Source organism: Chinchilla lanigera, unplaced genomic scaffold (genome assembly GCF_000276665.1).
Source record: "Chinchilla lanigera isolate Chin_1 unplaced genomic scaffold, ChiLan1.0 scaffold00113, whole genome shotgun sequence".
Classification (NCBI taxonomy): Eukaryota; Metazoa; Chordata; class Mammalia; order Rodentia; family Chinchillidae; genus Chinchilla; species Chinchilla lanigera.
In genome coordinates this window covers 406,015-418,072 of record NW_004955514.1, presented here as the reverse complement: position 1 = coordinate 418,072, position 12,058 = coordinate 406,015, and the positions used below count along the sequence as shown (strand labels likewise).

Genomic DNA, 12,058 nt, shown 5'->3' with positions numbered 1-12,058 from the left:
TTCAAAGCCAGCCTGGGCTACATAGTGAGTTCAGGACCAGCTGTACTACATAGCAAGACCCTATCTCAAAAAATCAAAATAAATAAATAAAGTAAGTAAGTAAATAAGTAAATAAAATAAATTTGAAGGGAATTGGAGGTGGAGGGCACTGGAGATTGAACCCAGGGACTGCACTAAGCTGTAACCCCAACCCTTTTTAAAATTTTTTATTTTGAGACAGAATCTCACTAAGAAAATTTCCCAGGCTGGGCTCAAACTTGTGATCCTCCTGCTTCAGCCTCCCAGGATGCTAGGATTGCAGATGTGCACCACCACACAGGGCTGAAGGCAACCTTTTGATCTGAAAATAAGGGTTTGGAGCTTTGCCACTGTAGCCTAGAGAGATAATTTTTCTGGATGAGGATGGAAGGACTGAGGCTTCTGGTGTGGTGGATCACCTTGCCAACCTGCTCACCAGCTTGACATTTGTGAGCTGAACCAGGATTAACTTGTAAAACTGATGCAATGAAAGTGTGGCAGGTGCTCTCCAGGGTCCCTGAAGACAGGGCAGTCCTATGCCTGGCTCCCAACCTGTGCCCCAGAGTCTGAGGCTAAGCTCCTGCTCTCCCCACAGGCCCTGGGCTGCATATTGTACTTGCTGTGTTTTCGGCAGCACCCTTTTGAGGATGGAGCAAAGCTGCGAATCGTCAACGGGAAGTACTCGATCCCTGCAAATGACACACAGTACAGCGTCTTCCACGACCTCATCCGTGAGTCCTCAAGTGTGCTGCTGGGTGGCCTGGCTGAGGTCTGAGTGTCACAGCCCACACTTCCCACTGCTCTGACTGTCCAGTAGTGTCCCGGTGGCTCTGCCTTCTGTGAATTTAGGATATTCTGAATGGCCCATTTTCTTGTTTTGTTTTCAGCACTGGGAGTTGAAGGAATAGGAACGCTGAGCTGAAGCCCCTCAACTATTTCTCAAGTATCTTTCTATTTTGAGACAGGATCTTGCTTAGTTACTCAGACTGTTCTTGAACTTGAGGTTTTCCTGCCTCAGCCTCTCCATGCTGGAATTTTAGGCATACACCACCATGTCTGTCTTGAATGGCCATTCCCGCTGACTGTTCAGCTTTACCCTTGCTCTTTTACTCTTTCCTCCCTTGCCTCTGATGTCAGCAGTGTGTGTATGGCAGGTGGCCTGGCGGTGCTGTCCAGCCTGGGTCTAGGGCTCTGTCTGGCATGGACTGAGCACTGTGTTCTGTTGTAGGTGCCATGCTGAAAGTCAACCCTGAGGAGCGGCTGTCCATTGCAGAGGCCGTGCGCCAGCTGCAGGAGATCGCAGCAGCCAGGAATGTGAACCCCAAGGCACCCATCACGGAGGTGAGCCCCATCATCTGCTGCCGTGCCTGCATTGAGGTGTCGGGTATGCATTCTCAGCACCACCCTGAGATCTCCCACCAGCTCCTACTGTTGTATGGTGGGGTCTGCTGCAGCCTGGGGAAGCTCAAGTCCTGGCTGGGCCCACCCTCAGGGTTGCTCTGCCACACTGTCTGGCAGTCCTCACTCTGGGTGCTGTAGTGAGCGAGATTCTTCACTTTTCACGGTTCCTGGGCATAGGCAGCCAGCCATGGCTCAGCGTCTCAGCTGTGGTCATTTCTAGGCTCAACCCACAGGTCAGAACAGGCTGGGGAGAGTGGGCAGGCCAGGGAGTGTCAGCCAGAAGCCCTTTATAAAATAGCGGTGAGGTTGCAGGGAGTGGGTGGGTCCCTGGGCTACTTTGGGTCCCACCTGTGGAATTTGCTGCCCTCCCCTGGAGCACTGGTCCTTGTTCTGTGATTTTGGGTCCTTTTAGCCTTGAAGGTAGAAGCCAAATTTTCCAGGGCTATGAATGTGGGGCTGCAGAGGGCGAGTGCAATGTGGAAAGGTCAGAATGCCTGAACTGAACCCCCATAGAGTCCCCAAGGGAGGAGGCTGAGGGGTCAGGGTTGTGGTTGCTATGGAGGTGGTATTGAGTGCACAGGCTGGGGGTCAAGGAGTGACAGGAAATGGGGACATAAGCTAGTGAGTCCCCTCTGGGGGCACCAGGCAGGGATACCCTGAAGCTGGGTGCCAGGTACTCTGGAGTTGGTGAGTGGATAGTATGGATGACATCATCAGTACTGTAGAGGGAGGCATGAGGGCAATGGGTTGGTTTCAGAAGGGACTAAGAGATGAGGGGGGAGCTTTGCTGTGTGCAGGGTGACTGGGCCTCTGTGCCTTTAACTCTCGGACCCTTGTGTAACCTGCAGATGTCCTGGGATGGGTGTAGGAGCTGGGGCCTTGTTCTTCCCACTATCCAGAAAGGAGGTACCACTTGCCATGGGGGACATGAGTGCATCTGATCATAGCACTTACACAGCCTCTTGAGCCTTTCTCTGTGCCAGCTGACTCTCCAGAGAACACCTCACAGCTGGAGGAGGCAGGGGGCAGGCCCACCTCTGACCAGCTACTGGTGTCCTTGGGCCATGTGTGGACTGCTCCTGCTCCAGGGGTCCATGGGCTGGGGAGAGGTAGAAGAGCAGGAGAAGGATACTTCAGCTCAGGGACAGGGAGGATCTGCCGCCAGCAGGGTTCCGCTGAAGCAGGCTCGAGCAGCTGAGTGCATCTGGCCTGTGGGAGCTAACTGTGCCTCTGACCCTTCCAGCTGCTGGAGCAGAACGGAGGCTGTGGCAACCCAGGGCCATCCCGGGCACCACCCACTCCTGGGGGTCCTTCGAGCAGCAGCCACAGTGGAGGTGAGACCTGCCTGCCCCCTGTAGGGTGTTCATCCACATCCTGTCCACATGCTGGAAACCAGGTCCTCATCCTGTGGGCACACTGTCTCGTGGGACCCAGACTGGAGGGCTGGGGTCTTTGAGGCCCCACCAGTACTGGGACTCCAGCTGAGCTGAGCTGAGGTGCTCAGTGTGGTGTCAGATCCAACAGGAGCGTTTAGACCAAAGTCAGCTGAGGGTGGTGGCAGGGCAGGGACAAATGGTCAGGGCCAGCCCCCAGGGTCCATTCCAGGGCAGTTGTGGGCGCCTCACCAGGCAAGGCCCTGGCCCTCCTGGTGTCCAGGTTGTTGATGGGATTGGCCTGGTGGGTGCAGCTGACCTGTCTGCAGCTTTTGTACTGGGTCCAAGACCCCACAGTGAACCCCGCCAAAGCCTGATCTGGGCCGCAGGAAAGCTGATCTGGGTGGGATATCTGGGCCCCTGTGGGAGCAGGCTGCGGAGTATGTACAGGTAGTGGCCATGGGCGGCATCACAGCCTTGCATTGACCATGGGCAAGGCCCCTCCATCTCCTTTCTTTTTTTTTTTTTTTTTTTGTTGGGGGGAGGTATCAGGAATTGAACTCATGACCTTGTACTTGCCAGGCAGGTGCTGTGCTGCTGAGCTATATCCCCAGCCCCGCATCTCCTTTCAAGGGCTGTGGCAGGCTCCCGGAGTCCCTCCGCAGCTCTCCACTCCCTGAGGAGGGCCTTAGGCCCACGTCCTATGGGGCCTGCCTGTGCCCTATGTGGCCAGCATTGCTGTGGACTCTCAGTGTCAGCCCTCTAGCCCACTAGTAGCTTGGGACATCTCACAGCTGCACTGGGCCTTAGTGGCCTCGGCAGCAGCTCTGCCCTCAGAGCCTCTGAAGGCCTCACTAGGACCCTGTGGTTTGGGAGCCACTCCCTTGGCCTCCACTCTGAGCTCATGGCCAGGGCAGTGTGCCTCCTTCCCTGTGACCTGCTGAGACCTGTCTCTCCTGCAGCCCTGGCGTTGGCAGAGTACGATCAGCCCTATGGTGGTTTCCTTGATATCCTGCGGGGCGGGACGGAGCGGCTCTTCACCAACCTTAAGGACACGTCCTCCAAGGTCATCCAGTCTGTGGCCAAGTAGGTGCAGGACAGCACATGCCAGCCCACCCTCCTACCAAGTGCAGATGTGGGGCGAGCCCAGCAGCTGCAGAGCTGTGTGTTGGCACTGGGCTCATAGCACCCAGCTCAGCGTCTAGTTCTCTCTGCAGACACCTTCACACTAGAGCTGTTTCTTTCTTTGGTGTAAACCAGCAAGGTGGTTGTGGGGTGTGGTGGTTTCTGCACAGCTCTTCTCAGTTAACATGGTCACCATGGAGGCCTGGCCAGGTCTAAGTGGTACTTGAGGCCACATTCTGATATGGAAGCATGTGACAGAGCCAGGCCACCTTGCACTTGGAGGCTTGGAACATAGGCTACGTGGATGAAAGCCCTGTGCCAGTTCCTGGGGCACAGTTCAACTAGGGGTACCTGGGGACCTCTCATCAGCCCTGGTCACCCGTGCTGCCACTTGCTGCCTCAGGGCCTTGGCTGTTTCAGGAAACATCAGAGTGGAGCCATGCACTCAGGTGCTACAGCCTCAGCCCTGTGGTCACGGCTCTGATAGCTGCATGTATGCACATGTGAACAAGCACCATGCACTTGTGATGTGTGCTACACTGTGTGAATGTGCACGTGAGAGCATATATGTGTCATATACACGAGTGCATGTGTGTAGGAGTATCTGCATGTGTGAGCATGTGAGTATGCAAGCATGTGTCATACACATGAGGGCCTGTACTGCATTGTGTGGGTGTGTGCATGTGTGGATGTTGTGAGCACATGTGGCTTCTGCCTAAGAACAGAACTCCACACACACTCGGTGTGTTGGGTTGACTCAGAGGTGGCAGTGCATTCCTCCAGCTGTTTCTGTTCCCACAGAGGAGGCTAGGTATAGGCAGGTGGTGGTGAGCACGCCAGCTATATCCAGCACTGCCCCATGTCCTTGTGCCTCCCTGGCAGTGTGGGTTGTAGACCTAATGGGTGTACCCTTCCATGCCCCTGGAGCTGGGTTGGAGTTTGAGATGGGTGTGGACCCTGTGATGCTTGGTCCCTTTTCATGCGCAGTTCTCCAGGAGTGGCTGGGTCTGGTGATTTGCACTCAGCTGCATGTTCTTGTTTTGTCTCTTGCTGATACTCTTTCTGTATCCCCTTGTCCTGGTCAATGGCTCCTCTGCTAAAGTTTTGGAGCACTGGGCCTGCCTGTTCTTCTGTCTTTCTTGTTGCCTTGTTCAGTGAAGTTGGCCTCAGTTAACTGGTTTGTATTTCTTTAGCATTTGCTCCTTAACCCCTGACCCTTGTTTTTGTGGCCTGTCTTCAGTGGTGAGTGTAGAGTATGGCCAGCCTGCCCTGGGCCTGCCCAGTGGTGCAGTGCAGCTCCCTGTGCTCCATCTGCCAACTGGCTGCCTTTCCACTCTTCCCCCAAGGGGCTTCTGGCTGTTCTCCACAGCTGTTTTTCAGGACAGAGTTTAGAATGAGCCTGCAGGTTTCTCCTAGTCAGTTAGGATTAGTCTGCACTTTACTGATTTTGTTGACTGGCTTAAGGGATAACCGGCTTCTCTTAAGTTGGCAGCAGCCACCAGTAGGGATGTGTATGCCCCTGTGGGTTGGGGCTTCCTTTCTGCCTCCTCTGACTTGCACAGGGCCCATGCCCTTGGACCGCCTACCACAGTTCCCCACCAGGGCCCTGAGCCAGCAGGACCTATGCCCACTGTCCACGCTGACCTTTGTTACCCTCTCTCAAAAACAGCTCCCACTGTTGCTTTCTAGGACATGTGGAAGCATAGGAAGACCATTGAAACCCTGCATCACGTGGCATGCATCATCTAGCACCCTGTGCACATGATTGTCTTGGGGTGTAGCCTGCAACGGGTGGCCTCTGTGTTCCAGGACTAGGCTCAGCTGGAAGTGACATGCTACTGAGTATTTTCTATGTAATCATATGCTCTTCTCTGATTCCAGCTATGCAAAGGGCGATCTGGACATATCTTACATTACCTCCAGGATTGCTGGTAGGTTTGCTGGGCTGGCTGCATGGTACACCCGTATCTTTTCCATGAAGACAGTTTGTGGTCCTGGACTGGTAACCACCAGAGGTGGCCTGGTGCCTCTTCTCCAGCCTTCTAGGTAGCTGGGAATTCCGCTGGGCCTGGGCACCATCCCAGAGGGGTGGTAGTTGGGTGGCCTGTGTCCAGCTTGCCTCCTGGCCTAAGTGGTGGGCAACCCAGTTTTGGCACCATCTGGAGCTCCGAGGTTAGAGGGTGAGCCCGTGCGCGTCTACACTAGGTCTCCAGGCAAAGCGTAGTTGGGAATGCTCGTCATGATGTTTGAAGACCTTCAGGCTCTCCACTGAATCTGTGCAGTTGAGTGGGAGGATTCCCCCATGTGGGTATTCTAAGAGCCAGGCTAGGCATCCTGCCAGACAAGGAGGCAGGTGTGTGTGGCGGGTGGAGAGTGAGCCCCTGGGGTCCTGAGTGGCTTACAGACGGCTCTGTTTCAGTGATGTCATTCCCCGCCGAGGGCGTGGAGTCAGCGATCAAAAATAACATCGAAGATGTGCGGTTGTTTCTGGATGCCAAGCACCCGGGCCACTATGCTGTCTACAACCTGTCCCCCAGGACCTATCGGGCCTCAAAGTTCCACAACCGGGTGCGTGGCCCTGGGTTTTCCCTTGGTGTGATGTGGCTGTTTTTCGCTGCCATGAGTGCAATCGGTCTGCCCCTAACTGCCCACTGGACTGACCCTGACCTTGCCCCAGCAGCCTGTGGCAAGCAGATGAGGTGCAGGGACTCAGGACTGGTGGAACAGCCCTGGGCAAGCCAGGGCGGCCTTGAGGGCAAGTGGGCCGTGTCGTGCCAGGGAAGGGTGCTGCTCCGCAGAGGTGGGTGCCTCCTTCCATCCTGCCTTCCAGCCCCCAGAGGAGCAAGCATCTGGCTCAGAACATTCCCCTGTTTTTTTGAACTAAGGCACAGAAGAGGTGGCTCTTTTTGTACCATCAGTGAGTTGTGTTGCATGTGACAGAGTCCAACAGCTGAGACAGACACCTGCACGTGCCCTGCGGGTGAGGGGGGTGCCCAGGGCAAGGCCACCATGTCCTGGAGTCCCCAGGGAGTTCTGTGTGCCAGGCAGGCAGCCGAGGGGCACTGGCTATGTGATGCTGGCTGAGCTTGTGACATGGCTGGGAGCCGAGCCAACAGGACCTCTCCACAGGTTTCTGAGTGCGGCTGGGCCGCCAGGCGGGCTCCAAACCTGCACAGCCTGTACACTATCTGCAGGAACATGCACTCCTGGCTGCGGCAAGACCACAGGAATGTCTGCGTTGTGCACTGTGTGGTGAGTGCATGGTGGCCCTGTGGCCCGTCAGCTGGTTTGGGGATGTTGTCAGCAGGGGCCAGGCAGAGGGAGCCTTTGTCAGAGCAGGTTCTGGCCTAGGGGAGTGGACCGCCACGGAGTTGCTATCCTTGTGGGACCGGAGCCTCTGTGGCTATGACCCACTAGCCAACTTGGAGGCCGCTCTGTTGCATGGGGCTGTGACTTGGTTCTGCCACAGCCAGGCAGATGAGCCCCTGCCTCTGGTTTTCCATCGGCAGAGGGCAGGGTTCTGTGAGCCTCTTGCAGGCAGCCTAGGTGTTGCTGTGTGTGTGGTGTTGGTGAAAGCCACTCAGGTGCTGGCACCTGGTAGGGCCAGCTCTGAGCACAGGGTAGATAGGGACGCTGCCTGGCCCTGTACTGTGATAAGGAGCCCTCATTCTCTGCTGACTGTGAGTCCTATGGTACCATGTGCAGGGGTGTGAGTTCCTGACCATACCCCAAACCGCAGAGGTGCAATGCATCCTCCCTGTAGCCCCCAGTTGTGGGTATCTTCAGGAACTTCACCCTGTCCTGTGCATGTATGGCCAGGTGGGAAGGGTCCTGTGTCCCTCTGTCCTAGGATGGGAGAGCCGCGTCTGCTGTGGTTGTCTGCGCCTTTCTGTGCTTCTGCCGCCTCTTCAGTACTGCCGAGGCCGCCGTGTACATGTTCAGCATGAAGCGCTGTCCACCAGGCATTTGGCCATCCCATAAAAGGTACCAGGGATCCTGGCTGGGGACAGTGACACCTCTGGCTCTGTGGGCCTGAGATGGCACTGCCCTTGCTGCATCATTCACCAACCCTTCCTTGGGGCTGGGTCAGTGCCACTCTGCGTGCCAGCTCAGTGGCACACAACAAACTGGTACAGACAGGCCACAGCCAACATGCCTGCCCACGTCCTGGGAGGCAGGTCTTCCTGCAGGCATGGGGCCTGGTGTGGCCCTCCTCACCAGACCAGCTCTGCTATCAGATGCCATGTGTGCAGGTGCTTTGCCCTCCTTGCTGAGAGGGGCTCTGTCCCTGCTGTGTGAAGGCAGTGGCTTCTCAACACTGTGCCTGGTTCGATCCCTCTCTAGCCTCTTGCAGGGCCGCTGCTTTCTCCAGTTTCACCACCCACCTCCACACCTGTGCTCTGTGGCAACAGGGATCTTTGGCTGTCAGATTGGAGGAGCCACTGCCTGGCATAAACGCTCCCTTGATGAGCTTTGTTTTGATGAAGACCTAGGGACCAGAGAAACTCCTCCTTCCACGGGACTGGGCCTGGGTGTTGTCACTCCTGAGAGTGGGCAGCACAGGAGCAGAAGCTGATGTAGTACTGTGAGGACTCCTGCCCCTTAGGGGCAGAGATGTGGCAGCCAGCTGGACCTGCTTCACACTCGTCGAGCTTCCAGACACCTTGGAACAGCCCTCAAGCCACCCCAGCTCCCAGAGCACCAGGCACTCACAGTCAGGACACAGGGGTGAGGTCGAGCCTGGGGGAAGAAGCATGGGAGTGTCTGCACCCCTTCAAGGCAGTTCAGAGTCCACAGCAGACCAGGAAGGGCAGAGGGAGGCACAGGCCCCACCTGGCCCTTTGCCCTGTTGGAGCGAGGCAGACTGAGCAGTGCTTTGGAGCTTTGGGGAAACCTGGAGTGACTACTTGTGTCCACAACCCTAGCACAGAAGGGGCAAGGTGCAAGGTCCAGCAATGATGTGAGAGGGGAAGGCAGACATGGGAGTGGAGAGAGGAGCCCTGGACAGCTGCAGAACCAGCCACACATGGAGATAGTAGGGTCAGCGAAGGACCAAAGACGCCAGCTCTGCCAGGCCCTTGCAGATGGCAGGATGTGAATGTGTGCAGTCCCCAGAGAGAGGGGTGGAAACACTGGAGGAGAAGCGTGGGAGTTACCCGAGTTCACAGCCGGCACCCAGAACCCAGGAAGGGCAGGACACTGAGTGGGGTTGATCCTGCAGCTGTCCTGTTGCCACTAAATGCAGCCTTGTTGGGTGAGGGGCCGTTACAAGGCAAAGATTTGGATTGCAGCTTGTCTGAAACCCTCTGCAGCTGGGGAAAGTGTTAACTGCTATAAATACATCAGCCAAAGAAAAAAACAAAGCCATAAAAATAACCCGAGAAGGTAAAAGATCAGAAAGAAAAGAAACAGGAGAATGGGCACAAGTGGATGGTGCTGACAGGGCAGCAGCCGGGCTGAGTGAGGGTGGTTGTCAGGCTGGGTGAGGTGGAGCTGGCAATGTGATGTCTGCAAAAGGAAATTTGGACAGTGCAGCAGAGGTGGCCAGTGGTGGCAGGCAGACCACACAGGGCCGGTGCTGGCCTTGCCCGAGTCATACAGACTGGGGCTACTGGCCGTGGGTCTTTGGGAACCTTGACCGGTGATCCCCGGGAAGCCTCCCTCTGTTACTGGACTCTGTGTTCAGGCCCACTCGGCATGTGTAGTGTTCCTTCGCATCTAGCAGGAAAAACTCACATCCTGGCTTTGCACTGACTGCCAGCTGGGCCGACTCAAATTCTCAGGGCTGCCAGCGGTCTCCTGTCTCACAGGGGAGCCTGCAGGAGAGTGATGTCCCTCCCCCTGTGGCTGTTCACCGTGGGCTCCCACAGAAGGAACTCCCACAATGGGAGACAGGCATAGGGTTACCTCCAGAAACTCTCCAAAGGAAAGTCAGAGAAGCTGGGTCACCAGAGAGATGGAAAATGTATGGTAGTGCAGACTTCAGCATTCCTTTTGTGATCCATAGAGGAAGTAGATGAGAATCAGTGATCAGCACCCTCCCTGACAAAGCGAGGTGTTCTGACAGAAGCATGCACACATTTCTTTCAAGTGTGCAGTAAGAAAGAATTTTGAAGCATTACTCAAACCTCACCAAACTTAAATGGGAATCATACATACACAAATGTATTCTTAGGCCACACGGAGTGAAGCTAGAATTTAGTAACAGGTAGACCTCTAGGAAAATTCCTAAATATTTTAGAATTAAACACCTTCTGAATAACTTGTGAGTCAAAGAGGAAGTCTCAAGGGGAATTTAAAAAATATTTTGAACTGAATGAAAATTACAGCATCGAATTTGTGAGAAACCACTAAAACATTGCCTCAAGGGTAATACATAGCATTAAATATGTTGGAAAGAAGATCCAGTGTGTGTCTTGCCCTCGGGGACACATCACTGGGCACGTGTCTGCCCCCAGGTACATCGAGTATGTGTGTGACATGGTAGCAGAGGAGCCCATCACACCCCACAGCAAGCCAATGCTGGTGAAGGCCGTGGTCATGACCCCTGTGCCACTGTTCAGCAAGCAGAGGAATGGCTGTAGGCCCTTTTGTGAGGTCTACGTGGGGGATGAGCGCGTGACCACCACCTCCCAGGAGTACGACAGGATGAAGTGAGTGCAGATGCAGGTGTCCCGCCATGCCCCCAGCACACTTCTGAGTCCTGTGGGGGCAGGAAGCCATGTTACCTCCTGAGTCCTGAGAAGTGGGGCCTTGGGTGAGGTGGGGTCCCCTGTCCCAAACATACCACTGATGATGAGAGAAACATGGAATCTGAGTACTCTAGGTCTCCAGATCTTGGAGTTCTTGCTGTGGCTCATGAGCCATTTCTCATTCTGTTCTAGGGAGTTTAAGATCGAGGACGGCAAGGCAGTCATCCCCTTGGGCATAACGGTTCAAGGCGACGTGCTTATTGTCATTTACCATGCCAGGTCTACCCTAGGTGGGCGGCTGCAGGCCAAGGTGAGGTCACCTCAGCCAAGTAGGCCGCCAGCTCCCTGGGCTCTCAGAGGTCTGGGTCAGGCAGGCGGTGGAGGAGCTGCAACTGTCCCCTGGGCTGGTTCCCAGCACACCACACAGTACCGGCAGAGGGGACTGTATCCTGAGACACCCAGGGGCTCCCTGGTGCAGTACCATGGGGGGCTGCGGGGCATGGGCCATGGGTCCCCTATTCCAAGACACTATCCCCCATGCCCAGTGCCTGGCACCTCTGTGTCCTTGGACCTTGCAGGGTGCATCGTAGGGGTCATAAGTCCTGGCCCCAGGGGCTGTGCTGTTGAGCAGGTCCTCTCCGTGACCTCAGCCCCAACCCCAGCCCGCTCTTCAGCCAGGCCTGATCTCTTGCAGATGGCATCCATGAAGATGTTCCAGATTCAATTCCACACTGGGTTTGTGCCTCGGAATGCAACCTCCGTAAAGTTCGCCAAGTATGTGCGGGATGGGTCGGTGAAATGCACCCTGTGGGTCGGTCTGCAGGAGGCTATGGACATGACCAAAAGCAGGAGGGTGCTGGTCACACAACCCAGAGCCCGCCTGTCCTAGGGATCTATTCCTGGGCTCTTTGGGCCCCAGTGGCTTTGACTTTGCACTTCTGCCTTTGGCCTAACCCGTGTACTTTTGAGAACCCATTTCTTTTGAGACTTTAGCCACTCACAGCTGGATGTGGTTTCAGTGTGCTTTCTGAGCACCAGCTGTGTGACTGCTCTGCCGGGCACTTTGGACTTCAGAGACAGATGTGAAGCTGCTGTGAGGAGCAGGCCTCAGGCAGTGTGGCACTCATGGTTGTTGTGCTCTGATAGAGGGGCTGGCTCTGCCCTGGGGGATGGCCTGGTACAGAAAGGCCATGGGCAGCAGAAACATATCCAGACTCAGGCGTTTAGGCCTGGCTGGTGGTTCTCCTCATGAGCTTGCAGTGTCACTGGGCTGGGCCGTGCGCCTGCAGGGAGCGGGACTGTATCAGCTCCTCTTGCTGGGTGTCTGTTCTTGCTCTTGTATTTTACTTTTTTTTTTTTTTTTTAACCCAGGCTGTCTGATTTTTCCTACCACAGTGGAGGCATGCTTTTAAAAATCCCTTTAAAGACCAAATGAGCTGGGCGTGGTGG

The 12,058-nt window shown here is 55.5% G+C and overlaps 1 protein-coding gene across 4 annotated transcripts in view; it reads left to right on the top strand.

Moving 5' to 3' along the window:
- The window catches only part of Gak (cyclin G associated kinase), a 42,894-nt gene that overhangs the window by 16,126 nt on the left and 14,710 nt on the right, over positions 1 to 12,058 (top strand). For all 4 annotated transcript variants that reach the window (XM_005408684.2, XM_013506753.1, XM_005408682.2 and 1 more), the window contains exons 8-18: positions 614 to 749; positions 1,247 to 1,359; positions 2,663 to 2,753; positions 3,755 to 3,878; positions 5,799 to 5,848; positions 6,337 to 6,485; positions 7,047 to 7,169; positions 7,768 to 7,901; positions 10,376 to 10,570; positions 10,802 to 10,919; positions 11,304 to 11,383. In XM_005408684.2, coding sequence (XP_005408741.1) covers positions 614 to 749; positions 1,247 to 1,359; positions 2,663 to 2,753; positions 3,755 to 3,878; positions 5,799 to 5,848; positions 6,337 to 6,485; positions 7,047 to 7,169; positions 7,768 to 7,901; positions 10,376 to 10,570; positions 10,802 to 10,919; positions 11,304 to 11,383 — 1,313 coding nt within the window. The remainder of the gene's footprint in view (positions 1 to 613; positions 750 to 1,246; positions 1,360 to 2,662; positions 2,754 to 3,754; positions 3,879 to 5,798; positions 5,849 to 6,336; positions 6,486 to 7,046; positions 7,170 to 7,767; positions 7,902 to 10,375; positions 10,571 to 10,801; positions 10,920 to 11,303; positions 11,384 to 12,058) is intronic.